Source organism: Apodemus sylvaticus, chromosome 19 (assembly GCF_947179515.1).
Source record: "Apodemus sylvaticus chromosome 19, mApoSyl1.1, whole genome shotgun sequence".
NCBI lineage: Eukaryota > Metazoa > Chordata > Mammalia > Rodentia > Muridae > Apodemus > Apodemus sylvaticus.
Genome location: NC_067490.1, coordinates 8,478,501 through 8,502,055, shown reverse-complemented (window position 1 = coordinate 8,502,055; position 23,555 = coordinate 8,478,501). Strand labels below are relative to the sequence as shown.

Below are 23,555 nucleotides of genomic sequence, written 5' to 3'. Positions count from 1 at the left end.
GGTCCCTGTGCTGCAAGGTGGTGCAAGGTAAGCTGGGAAGGATTCTCAGGAGTATCTGAATTTGAACTCCAAGCCACCTCAGAATGGAATCACACAATAAGGAAGCCAGGAGAAGTGGCTCAGAGAGAGATAAAGGACCCCGGGTGGAGTGTAGCGGACTTGATTCCCAGCACCCACTTGGCAGCTCACAGCTATGGTAACACCAGTTCCAGGGGAATCTGACGCCCTCTTCTGGGCTCCTCGGGTATAAGGCACCAAGGTGGCACACAGGCATTTATTCAGTTAACAGTCATACACATAAAACCGAAATAAGTATCTTTTCAAAAAAGAGTTAATGAAGAGCTGTCCTTTGGATTCAGGGCATGGTATCCCTTGGGTTTTGAAGCAGGATTTTTATACTTGAATTTGATTCTCAGGGGGAAGCAGGAATCAGGGCTTGGGCAGACACTGGTATGCCCGTCTACGTTAAGGCTGAACCTTAGCCTTAGTCCATGGTTCTCTTATGGTATTTGTTCAGAGAAAAAGTGAGTGGCTCACCCACCGGGGTCACAGTCAGGCTGTGACATAGATACAACTCTGCACAAAGAGCTCACTGGGGGCGTTTTTACAGAGGAGAATGAACTCCTTTTCAAGAGAAACGAGGAAAAGAAAAATCGCCTGTAGCACAGGCAGCTACCCGCCCACCCACAGGTCCATAAACACAGCCCTGATCCAGAAGTGTTGCCAGCCATCACAGGGATACATTCATCACAGGGATACATTGTTTCCTCCCAGTGGGCTTGAAAGCAAGCAAGGAATCCGTGCAGAATCCTCAGGGCAGTGTGTGGCTTTTGGTAAATGTCACTGCCACCTTGCTGTCCCAGGGTCACTAAGGCTGGCTGACTGACAAGATTTGTCCTAACATCTCTTCCCTGGTGACTTGCCCTTCCCTGGTGTGCCACAGTCTTTGGGACAACAGGATGTTCAGGACACACACACCCCCATCCGCCTGGGCATCCAGAGTCTGTCCACCGTATTGTTCAGTCATGATTATAGACGGAGCTCACTCGCACAGATCAAGGGTGTTCACTGCGACAATTCCACATATGAACACACTCAAGTTCTGGTTGCACACCTGTCTTCTCACCCACTCCTTCCACTGCTTCCCTAACAATTCTTTCTTTTACGTCCCTGTTACCTTCTGAATAGATTCCCACATGAGAAAAAGCATGCACTGTTCAACTTCAGTGATGTGTTTATAAAAAGATAAAGAGAGGAGGAATATGTCTGGTGGAGGTGTAGTCAGGTATGGGGGAAGGGTGCCTCCGTGGGCCCATGCTGAGGCATCCCTCCCCCCTGAGGGACCAGCCACACGAAGGTATAGTATAGAGTTTATTCAGGACTTGGGGAGGAGAGTCAAGATGGTAGTAGAGGCAGAGAAAGTAGGGGGGGGGGGAGAGAGAGAGAGAGAGAGAAGAGGAGGAGGAGGAGCAGGAAGAAGAAGAAAAATGAGGAGGAGGAGAAGGAGAAGACACAAGAATATAAGAGAAGTAGAGTGGGGAGGGAATGGGGAGAAAGGGGGAAGGGGGAGGGGACAGAGCAAAAGCAAGAAGGCTAGTGCAAGAGAGGGCGGAGGGGCCCAGCAGCCCCTTTTAGAGGGTGTCAGGCACACCTGGCTGTTGCCAGGTGACTGTGGGGCGGAGCTTAGACAAACCGTTCACATTCATCCCCTCAGGTAGCCTAAAACCCCTGGATGGTGGTGGTGGTGGTGGTGGGGGGGGGGGGCAACAGTTTTCAGTTGCCAAGCCTTCATCCTTCCCAACCTGATGACGAAGCCACACCCTGTCCGCAGAATTCCCAGGCTCCACGGCACATCCTGACACGAAGAAGGAGTTTAAGCACATGCAGACATTCTGTTCCGAGGACATCTTAGAAGCTCCGAGAAAAGTCAGCGATAGCCAAAAATGCCCATAAATCATGGCTGCAGGCAACTGTCAGCTCTTTGGGATCCCTCTGGACCTCAGAGGTTTTAAAAAGAGTCTGAGGGGAGGAGTCGGTTTAACCGATTTGGAGTCACGCAGAAGCCTGACACACAGGAGGGTTGCAAGCAACTTGTTTTCTAGGGAAACTCCAGGACCTGAGCATCAGGCTATGCAGAATCTCTGCTGGCCCAGGCTCCTAGGAGTGTAACTAGCTCATGGGAGCACTCCAGGGAGCACTCCCGGGGACTGAGTGCAGCCAAGGTAGGGAAGCACCTTGCATATTCCAAAGAGCAGCTTCCTTCAGGCTGAGGAGGCTTGCACACAGCCTTGGCAGGCTAGGTGGCTTCTTGCCCTTAGCTCCTGCTGGCTGGGGCCGAGTTCCGGAGGCTGCAAGCGTCCACAATAAAGGCTGCCTGAGGGAGGGCTGGGGAATCTCGCATCTTAGTGCTGAGTTTCATTTTAGGACACTCTTAGGGCAATCTAAGAGCCCCCCCCCCCCCATTTTGAGGATGTTTGGACAACACAGCAGGGGAGCCAAAGAACCCCAGACCTCTGAATAGACCAAACCTCTGTCAATTCTGGGGGAGCAACAGGGGTGTCCGGTTCGATGTTCCCAGACAGAATCCAGCTGGTAGGCACATAGGTGCATATGGCATAGGTGCCCTGCCCCCACGGGGTTTCCCCGTGCAGCATACCATGGCCGCTGAGTCTTAAGTCCGACTCCAGCTTGGGTTGTAGGGGACATTCAAGGAACCTGTCCCTGCCTCGCCCACTTCCAGGAACTGTTTATGTTTCAGACAATTCCTGACCCTGCCTGGGCCTCCTGTCACTGAGTGGCAGAAGGACACAAAGATTTGGTTAAAGGGACAGCCAGGCAAGTCTGTCATTCTGTTACAAGGAACAATTGTACACCGCGGCGGTGAGTTATCTGGGGTAAGCAGGCTGGCCTTTCCGAGTTCTTTGCATACTGAGAAGAATCCGGCAACACCACTGCCTGGTTTTTGTGCCCTAACCCCCGAGCTGGTTTGGATATCTCCCCTCTTCCCTGTCCCAGTCTCCTGTGTGGAGCTGGAAGGCCTGGGTGTCAGCATGGACACCTACATCTTAGCTCTCTGAACCCTGTAGAAAAAGCTTTAAGTGCCCCAGGGGCTGAGTGTGCTGACATACATTTGAAGACCTCCAATCGGGGAGGCTGAGGCAGGAGGATGGTGAATGGGGGGACAGCCTGAGCTACACAGTGAGATCCTTCCCTAAACTGAAAATAAGGTTTGCACTGCCAAGTCTCACCTGGCAGGCAGGTAGGTAGTGATGGCTTACGGCCCCACGGCCCCACGGCCCCACGGCCCCACGGCGGCCCCACGGCCCCACGGCGGCCCCACGGCCCCACGAGGCTTGCTAACTACTCTATTCAGGTGGTGCGGTGAGCCTTGGGCTCAAAGGCAGGCAGCAGATGGGGTTCTGAGCAGCTCTGAAAAACCGAAACCAAAAATGGAGCAAGACTCAAACCAAAACAATGATATTGCTCTCCTTTTTGGATGTCGTTGGCAGTCATCATCATCATCATTACCACCACCACCATCTTCATCACCACCACCTCCACTACAGCCACCACATTAGGGAAAATAAGCCCCTGTTCCTTAGACTCAAAGAGACAACCCTCCCAGGGGTCCTGAAGTCAACGGAAGGTACAAATATTTTCCCTCTCAGCCTCCCTCCTCCCCCCCCACCATTGCACGCGCGCATGCCAACAGAGAGTGCAGGAGAACCAGCTGACTCTCCGCCCTTGCCCTGGGAACCAAGAGGGACCAGACTCACCTCCTGTCCCACTTCTGTCCTCTCGCAGGCCCTGCAGCTGCGTTCCAACCAGTCTACCTCCAGAACAGTCCGGGGGGACGTTCTAAGGCTGGAAGGGTCACTGGCCCGCTCTCTGTTTATGGGCACCATAAAACTGACATTCAGGGGGAGGGGGAAGGGGGGGGACACTTCCTTTATGACCCAGGAGGACAATAAAGTTATATGATTAACAGTGACTTTGCCTGGCCTTCTTAAAGTCACAGGTTCGCTGAGTTCGCCCTGCTGGGAAATCAGTGTCTTGGCAGTCAAAGGCCTGGCAGAGGGCATTTCAGTAATCAGCTGGCCAAGGCGCCAAGGACTCTGATGTCCTCAAGCCAATGTCTGGCAACTGCCTTGGTGGTTCGGAGCCATCAGGCATGGGGTGTGTATACGGCATTGTTCCTGGGGTGGGGGATGGGGGTTTGTCCTGTTCTGTGTGGCCTGAGTGATTGTGACTTCAGGTGCACAGCAAACATTCTTTCCCTGACCCCCACTCCCCTTCTTAAGAGCCCGGGCAGAGGTGTGCACAGTGGCAGCCTTCATAACTGCCAACGCGGGAAGCCACCAAGCTGCCTGCAGCAGGGAACTGAGCTTCCAACTACGGGACAGCCTGGGAAAGGAAAACCATGGAGACAGGGAAGCTGTGTGGGGGCAGGTAACAAGGAGCAGTGGAAACACACACTCACACACACACACACACACACACTCACACACACACACACAGCACACCACACATACACACATACCACACATACACACTGCACATACACAAACATACTACACACACATACACACATACCACACACACATACACATCACATGCACTACAACACTACACACACACACACACAAACCCAAGTGTCCTCAAGGCCAAGCCTATATAACTTGATGGTATGACTGCTTGATGGTATGGGGAAGGGTTTTATTGTAGATGTTCTGCTGAACATGGCCAGCAGAAGGTGTGTGCATGTGTGTGCACTCCCATGAGTATGTGCGTGGATCCGTGTGTGCCCACATGTGAGTGTGCATGTGTGTGCACTCCCATGAGTATGTGCATGGATCCGTGTGTGCCCACATGTGAGTGTGCATGTGTGTGCACACATGTGCATTCAGGCTTGTGTATGTATGTGCAAAAGTGTGTGTGTACATGTGTGTGTGCATGTGCATGTTTGTGTGCGTGTGTCTGTATGCACCCTCATGTGTATGTGTGCATGTATGTATTTGTGTGTCCATGTGTGTGCACATGCATGTGAGTGTACATGTGCACCAGTGCATGTGTGTACATGTGTGTGCACCTGCATGTGAGTGTGCATGTGTGTGCACATGCATGCACATGTATGTGTGTGTGCATGAGTGTGTGTCTTTGTGTGAAGGGTGGTGCTGGTGAGAGATTAAGAGAAAGAGAGGACAAGAAATGTCCAAGAGAACACAGCAGATATAGCAGGGTTCTAAGGAGAACAGCTGGGGGAGGGAAGACATGAGCTGGAGAAGTGTAGGGGAGGAGGCAGGATATGAGGAGCTGAGAAGAGCCAGAGTGCTAGGGTGGACTCAAATGTGTCCATTGACTCAGTATCAGGTGCTTGTGATACTGAGGGAGCCTGGAATTAGCGTGTGTCTGATCTAACAGGCACCACAGGTAGCCATTTGTCCCTTCTGCCAGGGATAAGGGAAATGGCTCCTTTGGTAGAAGGAACTGGCTTCACAAGATCCTGAAGTACGCTGGCTTTTGTCTAACTGTCAGAGTATGGGGGAATCTCAGTTTCCTTTGTACTAACAAAGAAAATCCTAGCGTCATTTGTAGATGTGTACCATGTGTGTTCAAGGACAGCCTGGTCTACAAAGCAAATTCAAGGCAATGCAGGTCTACACAGTGAAACCCTCAGACAGACAGACACCATCCAGCCATTCAGTAAAGTAATCTTCCTGGGGGGGGGGGGGGGCGGAATATAGATTTGTGCACCCAGTGCATGCAGTACCTCTGCAGGTCACAAGAGGGAGCAAAATCCCCAGATGCTGGAGTTACAGGCGGTTGCCGGCTGCCATGCGGGTGCTGGGAATTGTACCCAGGTCTCCTGGGAAGAGCAGCCAGTGCTCTCAACCACTGAGCCGTCCCTCTAGCTCCAACACAACAGATTTTAAGATGTCAAAATGATTAGGATACAGGAACTAAAACTGGATCTTCCAACACATGGTTGTCTGCCTGGCGCATTCTAGACTCTATAAAATAATTATTAAAGAATCAAGCAGTGTTCACAAGATAATGTCAACAGACATACATACATTCTGATTAGACGTGCAGCCAGCTAGAAATCCAAAACAAAAATCTCATTTATAGTCCAGGGATCAAAAAAAAAATATTTAGGAATAAATGTTTTAAAAAGATAAAGCCAAATGCCTGTCTCGAAACATTGACTGAACTGTTAGGTGAGATCTGGGTGAAAAGCCTCAATATAGTAGGGGCATCAAGTACTCTAAATCCATCAGTATGTTGAAAGTACTCACTATCAATATTGTAGATCATTTCTTACTTTTCTTTTGAAACTGACAATGGAGAAAACAGTCAAGTTACTTAAAATCAGCCCAAAGGAAGACAAATGTATGGGGGAGGGTTCTCTCTGCTTATACCAAGTAGTTTGTTTAATACTGATGTCAACACTAGGAACCAGAGTGGCAGATGGGAAAGGAACTGCCTAATGGGTTGGCCTAGTGCTGTTGGTATTCTAATGCTAATCTGGGGCCCCAGAGATGAGATATTGATGTTGAGTGACCCCACCCCCAGTTAATTGTGATTGGTGAATAAAGATGTCAACAGCCAATAGCTGGGCAGAAGAGAAGCTGGGTAGGGTTAAGGTTCGGTGGGTTTGGGAGAAGCAGAGAGAAGCCACCATGGAACAGAAGAAGAATGTGCAGGAGAGGAGAGAGGAGAAGCTGCCACCACGGGTTAGCAGAGCCATCAAAACAAAAACAAAACAAGACAAACAAGCAGACAAACAAATCGTGGCTATATGGACTGGTCAATTGGAGCTAAGAGCAGCCCAGACGGAACAGAGAAATTAATAAGTAGTAACTCGGAGTTTTCATAGGACAGCGGAGGGTAGAGAGCCAGGGGGAGGGCAGAGGCAGCAGGATGGGGCTTTGAGGGGGAAGAGAGAGGCTTCCTTCTAAATCCCAGAGGGGCTGCATTAGGAGAGACAGCTGTCAATCACAGCACCAGGAAGGGCTTGAAGGGAGGGGAGCATCATACTCTCCAGTTCCTCAGAGACAAAGAAAAGTCTCTTTTGCAGGTTCTCAGGCAGTGGCGGGAAGTCCCCATGGCACGATTTAGCCTGACCTTGTCACCATACCAAGGGGTGAGGTGGCTCGCCCTGGGCAGGACTGCAAATTACCTTAGAGTTACCAGGGGAAGGGGCTGGGCTTGTTTCCCCACTAATACCAGAGTGGTTGCCAGTTCCCTCCACAAGAGGGCATGGGAGATGTCCCCTCCTCCCCCCAAGCTACCACACCTGAGCCTTAAAGCAACAGGTCCCCGTGATCTAACAATCAGAGCAGACAGAAGGACAGACAGCAGTCACTGAGAGTCTAGAAGGAGCTGTGCTGAGTGGCAGTCTGTTTCAGTCAAGGTGACAGACAGTGGGTCCCGAGCTGGCACGCTCTCAGTGAGTCTGGCTGTCACGGCGCGGGTGGATTTAGAGAGCAGGCCGGATGGTGACCCCTCTGTAAATTGATCTGATATGGATCACATCTTTAAGACAAAAACTGAGTCTTGAGAGGGGACAAGGGAAGCACTAACCATCAAAGAAAATGTGTTACTTCTAATGGCGTCAAATTCACTCGCCCCTCTGATGACCTCATTCTGAGCACAGAAAAGGTGGCAGGGGAGGACCATGAGCTGGGGGGCGGGTAGAAAAAATACGAGCTGGGTACCCAAGAAAACACAGCTATGTGTGACAAAAGAAAACCACACGGATTATAGTTTCCTACAGCAAGCCATCATAAAACAACACGGGCCAGTTTAGAAAGTGGCCTAAAAGCTTAGAACACATTTCTTGCCAAGTAAGATATTCAAATGGCTGGTACATCTATACACCACCTGCCCGAGAGCCTGGGAAATACAGCTGGGCCTGCACTGGATACAGTGGCTCTCATGTCTACTTGAATGTCTCAGCTAGCGCTGGTGGCTGTGAAAGACCCAGGCACCGTGACAATGAATGCTGCACCTGCCTACAGTAATCGCCTCCTCAGGAACCCACCATCTTTCTTTGCCACAGTTTCCTCTTCTCTGAGGACTTCCTAAGATCATCTTGAATAACGCTAACAAGAGCCTGGTTTTATCTCCGGGCATGTGAGAGGTTAACACACACATAAGGCACACTCTTGCTGCTAGGTTGCAACCAGGACACAATATTCTCGAGCACATCCACAGGAAGGTCTTCACAGCGATCACAGCAGCTGAGCCCCACATTAGAAGTGACCCCCCCCCCCCCCCCGTCCACCTACAGGGACTTAGAGTGCAAGCACATTCAGCGGCCTAGAAACGGTCAAAAGCCTGTGAATCTGGAAGCAGCGGCATTGAACCAGAGTCCAGACATCAAGGTGGGGGACACATAGTAGGACTCTGCGTCAGTGGCCCTAGGGAGCTGGCAGATTCTTATGGTGTGCGTTTGGGGGAAGCTTTCAAGGATAGTGGAAATATCTCTCTTGACTGGGGTGACGGCTAGCCAGCCTTCATCAAATTCCTCATGTGGTACCTTGCGGATCTGCGCATTCAGATTAGATCTGGCGGGATGCTGTGATCTGCTGGACATCAGGGATGTCTCATTACAGAGGGTAGTTGGACTGTGCATGGCCCTGAAGCACTAGCAGTATTCAATGCCAGAGCTGTTCTTATCCAAAAGGAACCCTTCAGTCAAGACAGCCACTGCTTGGCACCCACATCTCTCTCTGGCTGTGTCCTGCTGCAGCCCTGGCCGGCTAGACCACCCTGGAGGAGAAGCGTGAGCATGCAATTTCAGGACCAGTTATATTTTGCATTTTATACCCTGCACCCTATTTGTTTTTAAAAACAATGCAAGCAGCGATGATTAAGTGTGTGTTTATGAAACCTAAAAGCTCTGGGCTGAAATGGCACTAAATATAGAAAATATTATTAAGAAGCATTATGATTGTTCACGAGTAACACATCTGCGTTCAAATTCAGAGCAGGAACTTGGCCTCCGAGCAAAATCAGAGCCCACACTCCGTGTGTCGGTTTGGCCCTGAAGGAGCGTCCCTGCTCCGGTGAAATCCTGCAGCTCTGTTGAGACAAGCTTTTGCCCGTCTGTTTGCCCGGGAGGTTACTTTAAATGATAGCTACCATTTATGGATCCCGCTAAGTGGTCAGCCCTCAATAGTCATTTTGCATAAATCACATCATTTACCCTCTGAAGAACCCTGGGAGGTGTCTATTTTCGTTCCTATTCTGCACAGGAAATGGAAGCTCATGGCGTGAGATAGCTCCCCTAAGGCACTTCACGCAGCTGGCGGATGAATGCAGCTTCAGATGGGCCCTCTAGCCTTGGATTCCTATTTTCAAGTTCAAAACTCTAAGTCTGCTTTCCCACAAAAGGGACCCACAGATCACGTAGGGAGGTTCTCCAGAAGGCCTTCCAAAGGAGGGGAAACAGAGGCACATTCATGAGGAAATGACCACCGTGGAAATACGGAGATCTGTCCTCTGGGGTCCCTTTGGGCTCCTTCACTGGTGACATCAGAAGACTGCCCTCCGGGGAAAAGATGTCTGACTATCCAGTACTCCGGGTCTTCCCTGATCCGAGGAAGTTCTCAGGCAGAGGGGACTCAGGGATGGAGAAGGATGTGGCTGGTGGGTTTCAGAACTGCCCCCTGAGACAAGGGACATTAAGGATAGGCGAGGCTGGAGCTCCTATTCTTTGCTGGGAACCTTCAGGCCCTTCCCCTCATGGCTTCTTAATTAGACTTCTAAAAACAATGACAGGCTTATTCAACTCTCTGTGTATCTTGAAACAGTTCAATGCAACATCTGTTGGGGTTTTGTCTAAGCTCCACCCCACACCAATAGCCAGGTATGCCCCGCCCCAGAGATCTGGCCCACTATAAGAGGGGCTACTTGCTCCTCCTCTCCCTCTTTGCTCTCTGCTCTCCCACACTCTCTCACCTCTCTGCCCCTGGGGCTCTTCCCCCCTCCATGTGGTCATGGCCGGCCTCCTCCTCCTCCCCCCCCCTCTCTCTCTCTACCTCTTGTGTGTGGTCCCTCAGGGGCAGAGGTGCCCAGGCAAGGGCCCACCTGGACACCTTCCCCACACCGCCTAGCCACACTCACCTAACCCCCTATACTCCCCCCTGTTAAGCCCCCTTCAATGGTGCCGAAAGTCCTTTCAACATCCACCCCAAAAAAGTATGCACAAAAATTCAAAGCAGCATTGCAAACAATAGCTACAACCTTCAGGCGTGTCCCCTGATGAATGGGGTCAAAATATGGCCCATCCACAAGAGGCAGAGTCAGTCACCCCTAGATTGGATGGTATAGCAGCTTCAGGCCACACAGAATGGGTGGGTCCCCAAGGCGTGCCCCCAAATGCCACAGTGACATATCTGAAACGTGGGGACTAGGCAGATCTATAGACTATGCGGGCTAGAGGCTGCCAGAGAGGAGGGGAAGATCCGGGGCCCGCAGGTGCCGGCTTCTATCTGGTGATGGAAACATTTGAGGATAAACAGTGTCAATAGCTACACAATGAAATACACGCCAGCAACCTGCTCCGTCGCATGCATGCTGAGCCGTGGGTGTAGCAGCATGCAAATTATGTTTGAACAAACAGGGAAACTGAATGCAAATTCCTGAGGGATGGACCTCACCCTCCGTCTTCTAAGATAAGTGTGCACCCCAAGCTGACAAAGCAGCTGCTTCCTCTGGTCCACGTGGACCTGGCAGAATGCTCGGTGTGGCAGAGCCTGGAGTTCAGTGGACACACTCGCTCTATAGACATTCCTGAAGCCTCGGGGGCACCTTCTGGGGCTCGGAGGCCTCTGTTGTAGCCACTGAGACACTATGCACACAGTGTGTGGGAGCATGCGCAGGGTGAAGTTTCACCCTCATGGACACACATGGGCCCTTTGACCCAGTCTTCCTAGATCTCCAGCAAAGGCTGCCTCTATCTCCACAAGGGAAGGGGGATTGTGTGTGCCTGTCCCCAGCAGGAATTCTGAGCACTGTCTACCACTGGCCACCTGCCACTTGTACCCTGCCCTCTGTCCTTCGGAAACAGCCGTGCCAAGGAAGCAGCTGTAAACAAGGCTCTGGACCTCCCCTGCACTGGAGCCTAGAGGCAGAGCATCCTAGCCGTACCCAGTGGAGCTGATAGCATATACTGATGTAAAGGGTTACATGGGACCAGCTTCAACCCAGATAGACACCAGGCTGGCAGAGTGTGGCAGCCCAGGCCTGACCTGGACTCTAGTCGGTGGGGCCGGGGGTGGGGGGGAATCCGTGGTCAACAGCTACTGTGTCTTGAGAAAAACCCCGGACACACAGCTCTTCCAGGGAGCACAGGGGCGTTATAGGTCCCATCAGCTCCAGAAAGTCTGACACATTTTGCTTTGTACCTTGCTTTGAGCAAGAAGTGAGGTGGGAGTCTGTTTCCCTGCAGCCGCTGTGCAGCCTGGCGGCCTCTGCTTTGGCTCTCGCCTGAGGGCAGCTCAGACCAGTGTAAGCTTGCTTCTTTCGATGGACCATACTGTGGTCCTATGTGGGTCTGGGGGCTTAGGACTGGCATGTGGCTCGTATTCTGACATCTTTGTCTCTCTCAGGCAGGCTGCTGCAATGGGCTGTCAACCACAATGGCTTATTTTGCTATTGAGAAACGCCTCAATTTGAGCTGGAGAGATGGATCAGTGGTTAAGAGCACCGACTGCTCTTCTGAAGGTCCTGAGTTCGAATCCCAGCAAACACATGGTGGCTCACAACCATCTGTAATGAGTTCTGATGCCCTCTTCTGGTGTCTGACGACAGCTACAGTGTACTCACACATATAATAAATAAAAAAGTAAAAATAAAAATGGTGGACTACATTGATATAAAAAAGCCTGTCTAATGGCTTCTGTCACAGCTAGTGACTTTATTTCCCTCACAAAAGGAGAATCAATCCAGTAGCAGAACTGTCCCCCAGTGCTAGGGAAAAGAATCCCCACCTCCTCCCCCACCTCCCTACTCCTCCTTTTACTTAAGTTTTTCCTTAAGTTTTTCTTAAGTTTTGGAAGGTTTGTGTAACCCAGCCTCATCTTGAAATCTCAGGCTCAGGCTGTCTCTCCTTTCCAGCCTCCTGAGCATCAAGGCAAACACAGACTTCCACATTCACAGAGGCTGCAACATCTGCAGAGAGAAGTCAGTCAGTCTTTCCCCGGCTAAACCCAGCAGGATCTGTAGACGTCTCTACAATCCTGTGGTCAAGACTGGCCTGCCCTCCCTTCTGAAGTCACACTAGCTCTCGAAGACGCTCTTGTCTGGGTGTCTCCTGGGTACTTAAGCATTATACAGCAGAACCTGTTATCTTTTTGTAAGGCATAATCCCCTACGTACAGTACTTGGCAGGAGGGGAGACCCTCGGAAGGGCAGGTAGAGGCCATACTGCTGTCGGTCAGCATTAGAAAGAGAATTCCACCTCCTCTCCTGCGTTCTCAAGCTGTGGTGGGTAAGAACCTGTTTGTTGAGGGACCAATGGAGCTGCTGACAGGTCATGACCCCAAGGATGTCTGAGTGATCGTGTGACAAAAGTGGGGTGGGGTGGGGGTGGGAGTACAAGTGGAGGTGAGAGTTGTGTTGGGGAATAGAAGAATCAAGAATTCTGAGAACCTGCTCCAAGGGTCTGCCGAGTCGGGTCTACCATCTCTGGGACACCAACTTTGCCTTCATATTGGTCTATTGAAGAAGAACGGGTACCTGGCACCCAGAGCCTGTTAGACTGCCTAACGACTGAGGATAACCACGAGGGAGGTGCTGACATCCCTGGGGGTAGGGGACAGACACTACCTCTGGTGACAGTTCTTTCTCATGCAGAGCTCACACTGACACACCCAGTTTTGGCCCAGACTTCCCCTAGGTTGCTTCTCTTTTTTGTTCTCTGTGTAGCCCTGGCTATCCTAGAACCTACTCTGTAGACCAGGTTGGCCTCGAACTCACAGAGACCTGCCTGCCTCTGCCTCCCAAGTGCTGGGATCAAAGGTGTGCGCCACCACTACCCAGCAGCCTTGGCCCTTTTCTATTGAGCAGAAGTTATTGCTGCTGGCCACACCCACCTGCTGGCCACACCCACCTGCTGACCACACCCACCTGCTGACCACGCCCACCTGCTGACCACACCCACCCGCTGGCCACACCCACCTGCTGGTCACACCCACCTGCTGGCCACACCCACCTGCTGGCATTCTCAGGAACTCATCCTCCCTGCTCTTCCCTCACTTAAAGGGTGCTCACGCTGAGGGCGTGAGGCAGGTGCTTGCTGGATCTGTCCCACCCTGGCCCACTGAGACGATTCATCCTTCACTCTGCATTCACTCTGATATCCTGAAGCTAGGATGCACACACGGAGCCGCGCTGTCTGTTTCTCCAAGTCCTTGGTAACTCCCTTGACCCCAGCTGTGGGAGGAGCCTCAGTACCTGCCCTACACTAACCCTCCAGGGAGCTCAGCTCTTACACTCCAAAGGCTCTGCCTCTACCCAGCTCCAGCTTTTGTTAGTGAGTCAGAACCTGACTCTAGCGTGGCTTGGCTCCAAAGTTACACAAAATCCCATTCTTTGAGTATGTATCAGGATTGGCTTTTCCAGCACAAAAGCCATATATATATGCACATGTATATGATGTATATAATGTATATGTATGTATATGATATATAGATGTATATGATGTATACGTTCACATGTATGGTGTATATGTATATGATGTATATATGAATATGCATATATGTATGTATATATATGTATATGTATATGATATATATGTATATGGTATATGTGTATGTATATGTGTTATGTGTATGATGTATGTGATGCATTTGTATATGTATATGTGTGTATGTGTGTATATATATACATACATATACATTATATACATCATATACATATGCATCATATACATGTATACACACACACATACACACACACACACACATTTTTACAGTGGTAGGACTCTAACCCAGGACCTTATACATGCCATGTGATTAACTTTAAGTTCCTGCCACCTTGAATTCCCCACCAGGATGGACTGTGCAGCCTTGAACTGTGAGCCGAGATGAGCCCTTTCTCCCTCGGCTGTGTTTGTCACTGTAGTTTACCAAGGCGACAGGCTAGACACTAAGTGTGACTCCTGACAAGAAGCCTCACGACCCTGGTAAGTGTAGGAGTAGCCATCAAGAACTACCAAGGCGCTGGCTGAGATGTCATAAAATAGAAACCAGATACTTCAAAGACACGGCCGGCCAGTCATCATTAGAGAATCACAAATTAAATTTAAAAAAAAAAATCACAAATTGAAACCGCGGCACACTCCACTTCCACCGGAATCAGAGTGACCGACAGTTCCGGAGCAGAGAAAGGAGTCAGTCAGAACAGAGGCGGCAGAAAAGGGAAGCAGCAGGCTTGGATGGTGCAAAACTTATACTTGACCCCACGACCGCACAGCCCCGCTCGAGCCCCACCCCCACTCTCTAAGCTACAGCAGCTTGACTCATAAAAAAGTGACCCAAATGCCCGTCCAGTGAAGGAAAAACATCAGGATGACCGTTAGCATCTACCAGGCACAGTGGCCTGTGCTCATGACACCGATGGGCTGGGTCTCAGGAGCCTCATGTGGACTCACTTCCTGGGTCATTTCTTTGTGCATGAAACTCTGGAAAAGGGGCTGGGGAGATTGGCACACACACACACACAGTATCCAGGGCCAGATAGGCAGAGACAGGAGAATCCCTGGGGTTCACTGGCCAGCCATCTCACACACACACATAACACACACACACACACACACACACACACACACATCACACACACACGCACACACACACACACACAGAGTATCCAGGGCCAGATAGTCAGAGACAGGAGAATCCCTGGGATTCACTGGCCAGCCATCCTAGCCTAGTCAGTGAGAGCCAGGACAATGAGAGACCCTGTCTTAAGAAGCAAGCTAGAAGCTCGTGAGGAACAGGCTCATAAGGAAGGACTTCGACCAGGGTTCAAGTCTGGGTTCCATATGTATGCACATAATCAGGAAAGAAAAACATTTACCCCCCTCCTCCCTAACGCCTCACACAAACTCTGGGAAACACGGTCTATTGGATGGTCTCCAAGAGTGAGGCAGCTGTTGACCGAGGCAGCTGAGCGAAGGACACCAGGAAATAGTCAGGGGAACCTCGATTTCACCGACGCTGACAGCAGCGTGCATATTCTTCAGACCGAATCCAGGTGCTCGTTCAAGTGCATTTTATTACGAATAAATCACACACAAATAGAAGTGATTTTTTAAAAATGCTAAAGGAAATGGGATTCTGTAAGGATGCCATGCCTGGCTGAAATACCCTGGGAAGCCTGGTGGGTAGAAGCCTGACTTTGCAGCTCACAGGAATGGTGAGTGTGGATTGGGAAACCGAGGTAAGATGAGGTGAACTGACCCCAGGATCTATCATGTGCTCCTGGTCAGGGTGGAAACTCAGAGGGGCTGCCTGGATGTGAACCATTTCGGATTCTGGGATTCTGCGGTGGTAGCAGGTTCAGACATCTAACCGATTATGCATTCCATCACTCGGGGAGGGGCGAGGAGAGGGGGAGGGGAGGCTGGAATTCTCTCTCACTCTCTCTCGTTTTATTTAAAAGGTGATAACAGGGCCTTACCAGACACTTGCTTGACAGCCACAGGTCTCACCTTGTAGGGAGTTCTGCAAGAGAAGAGAGCGTGGCAGTGAGTGGCTGCTGGAGGCGCTGGCTTCTGGCAGCGATAAGCCCTCCCTAGGGAGCATGACAATTCAGTCACCTAAGCTCCGGTGATTTTTCTTTTTATCTTGAGGTGCTGGAGATGGAGCCCCAGGCCCTGCTCATTGCAAGCTCCTGTTCTGCCACTGAGCTTACACCTTGTCACCCCTTCCTGTTCCCTGCAACCTGGACGTTCTGAGTTCTCTCATTCAGATGTCATCTAAGTTTTGAAGTTATGTAATTTACCTGGAGTCCCTTCATAATTTTCACATTTGGTTATAAGGAAGCAAATCTCTCTTTTTTTTTTTTAAAAAAAAGATTTATTTATTATTATACATAAGTACACTGTAGCTGTCTTCAGACACCAGAAGAGGGCATCTGGTCTCATTACAGATGGTTGTGAGCCACCATGTGGTTGCTAGGAATTAAACTCAGGACCTCCAGAAGAGCAGTCAGTGCTCTTAACTGCTGAGCCATCTCTCCAGCTCCACAAGGGAGCAAATTTCTGTCACTGATATAATTGAGAACCAGAGATATATTATCAGGTGGAACCAGAGGTCTCTGACATCTTGTCCAGTTCTACCCCCAAACCAGTACAAGATGGCTCCCACTTGTCTATGTTGGAGTTCACGGCACTGGACTGGAGCCATTGACCCTGTCAAAAAACTATACCCCATTATTCGCCACACTGTTTGAAGCTGTGCAGAAGACTTGGGCTAACTGGATGGCAGGATGTTCCGAGAGCCCGCTGTGGTAGGAGCTGGCAGTGAACAAAACTAAAACGTTCCTATTATGGGCAAAGATCTCCTATGCTCAAGTGTGGGTCTGAAGGGACAGTCATACTGTTATGGTGTCTGTCTTTGGGATGGGCGACCTGTTTACCATCCTGTGGTATTTTGTTTTGACTGTAACCAGCAAGCAGATACCACTGGCCAGAGGTAAGAAGGGGCCTGGACAGAGACCGCAAGACCTTCAGACAACAGGCAAAGTTTCCTGGCTCCCTCTCATGGCCTCTTGCTTTGTCTTGGCTCCTGGTTCCCAAATCCCTGCAGCTCAGTTCTGCAGAGCCAGTGACGTGTCTTCCGGGACTGAATAAACTCCTGGCTCCATCTGAATTGAGTTATAGCTTCCTCACTCTCTTCCTGGACACTGTTAATATAATGTAAATGACATAAACCCTTCCCTTTCTGGAGTTGATAAACGGCCTTGTTCTGCAATCGTAACGGCCTGGGCACTGGCTTTCCTCATGATGCCTTGGGAGGCAGCAGCCTGGCGCCGCTGGCTTGGGCATCTCTCTGAGAGGCACGTGCACTGAGCAGAGGGATGGCTGTACGGCCCTCCTCGCTGGCGCCCGGTTGCTTTACGGGAGAGCTGTATGTCTCACAACTTGGCTAAAATCGGAAAACCCAAGATGTGTTTGTGTTATGTCAGAAATGTGCAGTGTCAAATTTGGCCCTCTCCTCTCTCCGTATGCTGCGCCATATGGCCCCACTCCCCTCACACCATGTAAGCATCTGTTCCCCTTCCCCAGGAAGAGAGTAAGGGTAGGGTCCAAGAGTTGGACACAGCCAGACCTAGAACATTCTTTGGCCAGAGAAAGAAGGCAAGATGGGATAAGGTCCTCTGAGAGAAAACCTGTAGCTCCATCTGGTCAGGCTCTGCTACATCTGTTCTCACTTTGATCCTGAGGAACAGGCCACTCATCAGGCCTTGCCAGCTCCAAACACGAGCAGAAGCCCATTGGCTTCCCATCTGACTGCTGTGACTTGGGGTTGGAAACAGGTGCAGAGAAACAGCCCGGAAAGCACGAGGCCAGGAGAGATGGAGACAGCTAGCCCTCCTGCCAGGATGGAGGTGGCTAGCCTTGGAGACTCAGGAGTCATGGAAAATCCATCCCATGAACAACAAACAGTTCCAAGTGTGTGAATGAGGGTTGCCACCTATAGCCATCCATAGAGTGGGAGGCTGGGGCCGGGGGAGGTGACCACATACGTCCAAGCTGAAGAACCGCATGGTCTTCAGAGGTGGGGGAAGTTAAAAATGCAAGCACAGGTAATCAGGCATGCACCGGGAACCATGGGTGGGGGTGGGTGGGGGTGAGCTGGGCCTAAGCTTGTGGGGAAGTTGGTGTGAGGGGGACATCACACAGATGGAAGAGTATACCCCTGTACTATATCCTCTGAAAATGGTACCAGCCTGGCTCAGAGGGCAGACCTTCCAGTTCACAGGCCCACCTCTAAGCCCAGAGTGGTTCCCCTCGGCACGTGGGTCTCACCCCAGGTCCCGCTCTCTGGAACCCTTTGCAAAGCTTTACAAAGACCTGGGGTAATAAATCTTAGAGGGGCTTGTGGGTTAGCTGGATCCCTTTAAAAGAGCTTGTCAGTTCTAATGCCCAGCAGGGGCTACTGGCCTGCTGACCTGGTTTAGACCGTGCAGCCAGTGTGGGCGAGCGGATGCATGTCTTCACGGCAGACAGGCATGCCTCTAGGCCAGGAACCCCGGGGAAACTGGGATTGGGAATTTCCAGGCCAGATGTGTGCTGACCCACATGTCTTCACACACACACACACACACACACACACACACGGAACCTTTGGCATGGGGCTAACAACCCCTTCCCAGAACACTGAGAAGTGGGAAGAGAGGATGGAGATGGAAGTGAAGGAGGACATGGAGACCCTGAAGACAGGAAACTCACACCCAGGGCAAGTGCGGTCCACCGTGCCTATGTCTGTTACCTCCATATCTCTATGTGGATACTCGTGAGTCTCGCCTATATCTACCCACTGCATGGGGCCACTGCCAGACCTAGGTGACTGAGCCCACAAATGTGTTATTCACGTTCCTGACTCACTCAGATGTCCACCTATCTAGCTCTGTCTCTGTAGCCACACCTCTGTAACCCCAACACACAGCAGCAGACACCACACATTTCCAACTCACACATTTCCATCCTGTCTCCATCCTGAGAGGTGGTTTTCAGCACGCTGCAAATGGTGCCATGCTCATTATGGACTCTTGGGCACGTGTGTGTGTGTGTGTGTGTGTGTGTGTGTGTGTGATGCAGAAGTCAGAACTCAATGGACAACTTTGTAGAATTGGGTCTCTCCTTCCATCTTCGTGTGGGTCCTGGCCTTGAACTTATGTCTTAGGCTTGCGTGTGAGCGCTTTACCAGCTGACCCATCCTGCCAGCCCCAGAGGCTGCATGTGCAAGTTCTGTTTTGCTGAACTGCACAAATGACAGGGAAACTACAGGGACTTCCCAGGCCACCTGGAAAAGTGACATCCTTAATTCCAGGGCCCTTCCCATGTCCTCCATGAGGGTACAGATAACTGACTATAGCTGTCCTATCTATTTTTCCGAGGGCACACAGAGCCACTGGCTACCCCTCTGCCTCCTACCTGCTATGCAGTGAATGTTCCAGGAAGGGCTCAAGTGGGGAAGACAAAGTCCCCAGGACACTCTGGATCTCCCACAAGGAGCTATGCTTCTAGCCCAGGCCCCTGTGTCTGCACAAGGCCTCCTCCCAGGGAAAATGGTTTCCTGAGAAGGAAGGAATGAACCAAGCCTCCGCCTGCCTCCCATCTGCCTCCTTCCCTTTCCTGCTAAAACTTCACACATTTTAGCAGTAGTAAACAAAACCAAACTGCAGACTCTCTGGCACATGGTGGACGAGTAAGACACCCCAGGAGGAGACGCGCTTACCGCTCTGAATTTGCAGGCATGGTGGGATCAATGGAGACCATGGCGTCGTCTGTGGTCAAAAGGGAGATGGTGGTGTTCCTGCAAAACACTCATGTCAGCTCTGCTCCCCTCCCCCTACACACGCTTGCACATGGGCCTCAAGTGGCAGAGTCCAGAGGAACCAGGACCCGAGAACAGGGGTCCAGGTGTTCTTGGTTAAGGACAGGTAGGGGCATCTGGTTGTCCTGTAGACAGGTACCCCACCCTACACCCCCTTTATCAAGTCAAATGAAAAGGCCAGGTGTATTCTAAGAGCCTGTCAGATTTTAAATAATTTAAAGTGGGAGCTGGAGTGAGGATAATTTATTGGGTTGGGAAATGAAGAGAAGCTGTCGCTTACCTCTCTGCTTCTGCGCCCTTGGAGAGACCCCTGAGCCTGCTCCGTCTCTCTCCCACAAAGCACAGACTTAAATGATCTCAAAGCCTGTCTCCTCCTGGCCTCTCAGCTAGGGGCTTCTGATAAGCTGATATTTCTGCCAAAAGAACTAAGCCCTCTGATTCTCAGCCGTGAATTTTTATTATTGCATTTTTATTTGTGTGCATAAGGACAGATGCAAGCCTGTGTGGGTACCTGGGATCAGAGGTCAGTCTCCATGACATCCCTCAGGCACCATCCACCTTGAATTTTGAGACAGGATCTTTTACTGGGACTGGGGCTTGCGATCCAGTTTGTGACATTTTCAAACCCATACAATGGAAATGGGACCCAGATCCCACAGTGTACCCGAAGATGTGTGCACAGCGTGTATTTTACAGTTCTTAACCTGGGGCATGTGCTGTGTCCTCCCGATCACGGCTTCATCTCCTTGTCTCTTACTTGCTTATAAAAGGCTTCCCGCATCTTTCTATCCCATTACCTCTATCAACCATGACCCTAACTAACGTGATCTCCCTCCAACGCCATTCCTGAGCACCCCTTCCTTTTTCTTATCTATTTCTTTAGTTGTCTCTGAGATAGGGTCTCACTGTGTGGTCCCAACTGGCCTCTAACTTACAATCCTCCTGCCCCAGCCTCCCAAATACCAGCATTACAGGCATATACCATCTCGAATGGAAAATTAGATGCTAAAACGGGCCAAGTGTCTCTTATCCAAAATGCTCATGACCAGAAGTGTTTGGGATTATTTCTTTTCTTCAGATTTTAGACTACCTGTATATATGGGATGTGATATTTGGGGGAGGGAGGCTGACTCACACCTAAACATACAATGTACATATTTCACTCTGCATCTTGATTGACATACCCTACCACGCCAAGGACACTACTCTGTACATCTGGGGTCAGGTCAGTGCTAAAATGGTTTCAGATTTCAGAAAACTTGGGATTTGGGGTTTGGGGACTAGTGAGGCCCTGCCTCTAATTAGAAAATTCCTGTGCTACTACGGGCTGAATTTAGGAAAGAAACTGTGGGGTGGATGTTTGAGGATTTTGTAGGCTAGGCTACTGTTTTTAACACATCTCTGACGCAGTCCTGTGTCGAATGCTGATGGGGACTTTGGAAGCACTTAGTTATTTGTGGCTGGGGCAACTCCTTGGTTGAGCCAGGACCAAGCTTCCTGTGGGGTTCGCTTCTCTGGTTTGAGAGAAATCAGAGCAGAAGCCTGGGGGATTCCTCTGTCTACAAACCCCCAACTTGTAGCTTCAGCCTTGTCTGGTCCACTGTGAGGCTAACACAGTTCTCATCACGGAGCACACAGGGGACACTCACCGAGGCAGGCCAGTGGCGATACAGAACAGGTCCATGATGTCACTGGAGTTGCAGTACTTGCTGAAAACCACCTGCAAAACACAGATGCTGAGCTGGAGCGTTGGTTCAGTGAGGAATATGCTTCCTATCCAAGCACGAAGACCCAAGTTCAATCCCCTAGAACCCATGTCCTGGGCTTGCTGGTCACCCAGGCCAGAGAGAGAGATGCTCCCTCAACAAACAGGATGCATATATATCTAATATTCTGGGGAATATCAGCTAAAGCTGATCTCTGGTTTCCCACATGCACATGTGCACATGTGCAGCTATATACATACATGAACACAAGTGTGCACATGTGCACATATGGGAAAAAGCACAGTCCACAGGCAGTGAGGTAGCAGAGCACCCACTGGTTTCCATGGAGATGCTGGGTCCCATGCACTCCCTTGCTGTTTGGAATGGAGGGTTACTTTTCAAAGCTGTGGGCTCTCAGACGCCACGTGAGCATCTTTTCATTTGGTCAGTGTATACTGTGTGTGGAAATGCTCAATTCCTTTGTTAGGTGAAAATAAATCACTCTCCCGTTTCTTTGTGCCTGCAGTGACCTGGGCTGTGTGTGGCACAAAACTGAAAATGAAGTTCTTCCAGGGTACGGCAGCTCAGCTAGTCTCCAGTCATCTTATGGAGTAATTACGGTGGGGGGAAAAGCGCGCTTAGATTTCTTGATTTTTTTTTTTCTTTTTAAAAGATTGCCTTTTTGTCTTTGGGAGATGAGGATCTGGGGCTGAATGACTAGATCAAAGGGGGAAATCAGAACGATAAGAGAACAGTTGCGAGTCGCTATTTGTCACAGCAAAACGTAAACCGTTTGCACCGTGGCTGTACGCTGAGCATCCAGTCCCTGCCCTGTAGGACAGTAAGGGTTTGCCTTGCATCCACCTGGCTACACAAGAGAGAGCCCTCATGTGAGTCTCAGTCTTTCCCTCCGATAGCCTATTTTATTATTCTCACCAATGTCTTCTTGTACGTAATTAATAAATCAAACTGTCTCAGCTTTCTTTCTCCCATCCCTTCCTCCCTCCCTCCTCTCCTTCCTCTCTTGTCCTGGGGATCAAAGCCAGAGCCTCCGCAGATCGACAGACATCAGTTGGACACTGAGCTATATCACCCAGCCCCCCTTTTGTGACAGTATCACACTGTGTGGACCAGAGTTGAAATCCCTCATCTCCAGCTGGGATCACTGGCACCCCTAAGCCCCATTTTCATTCCATAGACATTTCTCTCAGATGCTGTTTCCTGGCTCACTGTGGTAAATGCCCTTCAGTCTCTGCATGTAGGGGAGGACCGGACCCGGACTGATAAGACAGTTGTTATTTTTTGATGCCGGACACAGTCTCTTCAGCTGAGTTGCTTCTTGTTCTACTTCAAAATAGTGAAATAGAACAAAGAGACAACTGTCTCCAAGCACTTGGCCTTTCTGTGACTGGCCATTTCTGGAGGGCACACTGCCGGGATCAATGATACAAAATGATAGAAAATGATACAAAACGATACAAAAGATACAAAAGATACAAAAGCAGAGCACGTGTTTATGCCCCGCCCATTCCACCCTTTGTATCTGTACCACAGGCTACAGTTGTGATCTGCGCCATTCATGGGCTCTGTCGCTGATGTCCTCAGCTCCAGATGCCAATACGGCTCACCTCTGGCTACACCCTGACTCTTGCAGTTTCTTCTCCCTGGCTCAGTTCCCACTGCATCCTACCCTGCCACGCCCCTGAAGAGTGTCACTTTTCTCTGCCTGTCCCCGCTAGCTCCTGCCACCCACAAGAGAGAGCCAACTCTGCTGGGCATGTAAGGTACTAGGGCTTGCCCCTTCCCAGCCTGCATCCTGGCTAAGTGTCCCCATTCCTGTCTCTGGCTCCAGCCCCACGGATGCTCCTTCTTAGCCCTCCTGCCCTCTCTTCATACTGCTATCTACACACAGTGGCAGTATCTTTTGTCCTTGCTGTCAGCAGAGCACACCTTTACCAGTGCCAGTCTTGTTTACTTGTTTGTTTTTTATCATGAGCATCCTGGCATGGACCCCTAGGCCACCGTTTATGTTGCAGATTTGCCTGAGCATTCAGTCCTCAAGGCAGACAGGGTCTTTCTTGTATCTCACTCTGCCTGTGCAGTTTGGTGTTTGAAGTCTCACCCTTGTATGAGCTGAAGGTGGGGGCAGCAAAGGAGGGGGGAGGTATGGAGACCCTTTCTAAGAAACACCTTCCCGGGAGACCTGAAAAAGGGGGGCGGGATAAGAGGCTCTTCAAAGTGTGCCTGCAGTCGGAGAAGCAATGGATCCTGGGCC

The 23,555-nt window shown here is 50.5% G+C and overlaps 1 protein-coding gene across 2 annotated transcripts in view; it reads right to left on the bottom strand.

Annotated features, from left to right (window-relative positions):
* Window positions 1-23,555, bottom strand: part of Pde9a (phosphodiesterase 9A) — an 87,938-nt gene that overhangs the window by 40,555 nt on the left and 23,828 nt on the right. For both annotated transcript variants that reach the window (XM_052163641.1, XM_052163642.1), the window contains exons 2-4: window positions 21,224-21,294; window positions 19,476-19,553; window positions 15,691-15,734 (exon numbers count right to left, since the gene is read on the bottom strand). In XM_052163641.1, the coding sequence (XP_052019601.1) occupies window positions 15,691-15,734; window positions 19,476-19,553; window positions 21,224-21,294 (193 nt within the window). The remainder of the gene's footprint in view (window positions 1-15,690; window positions 15,735-19,475; window positions 19,554-21,223; window positions 21,295-23,555) is intronic.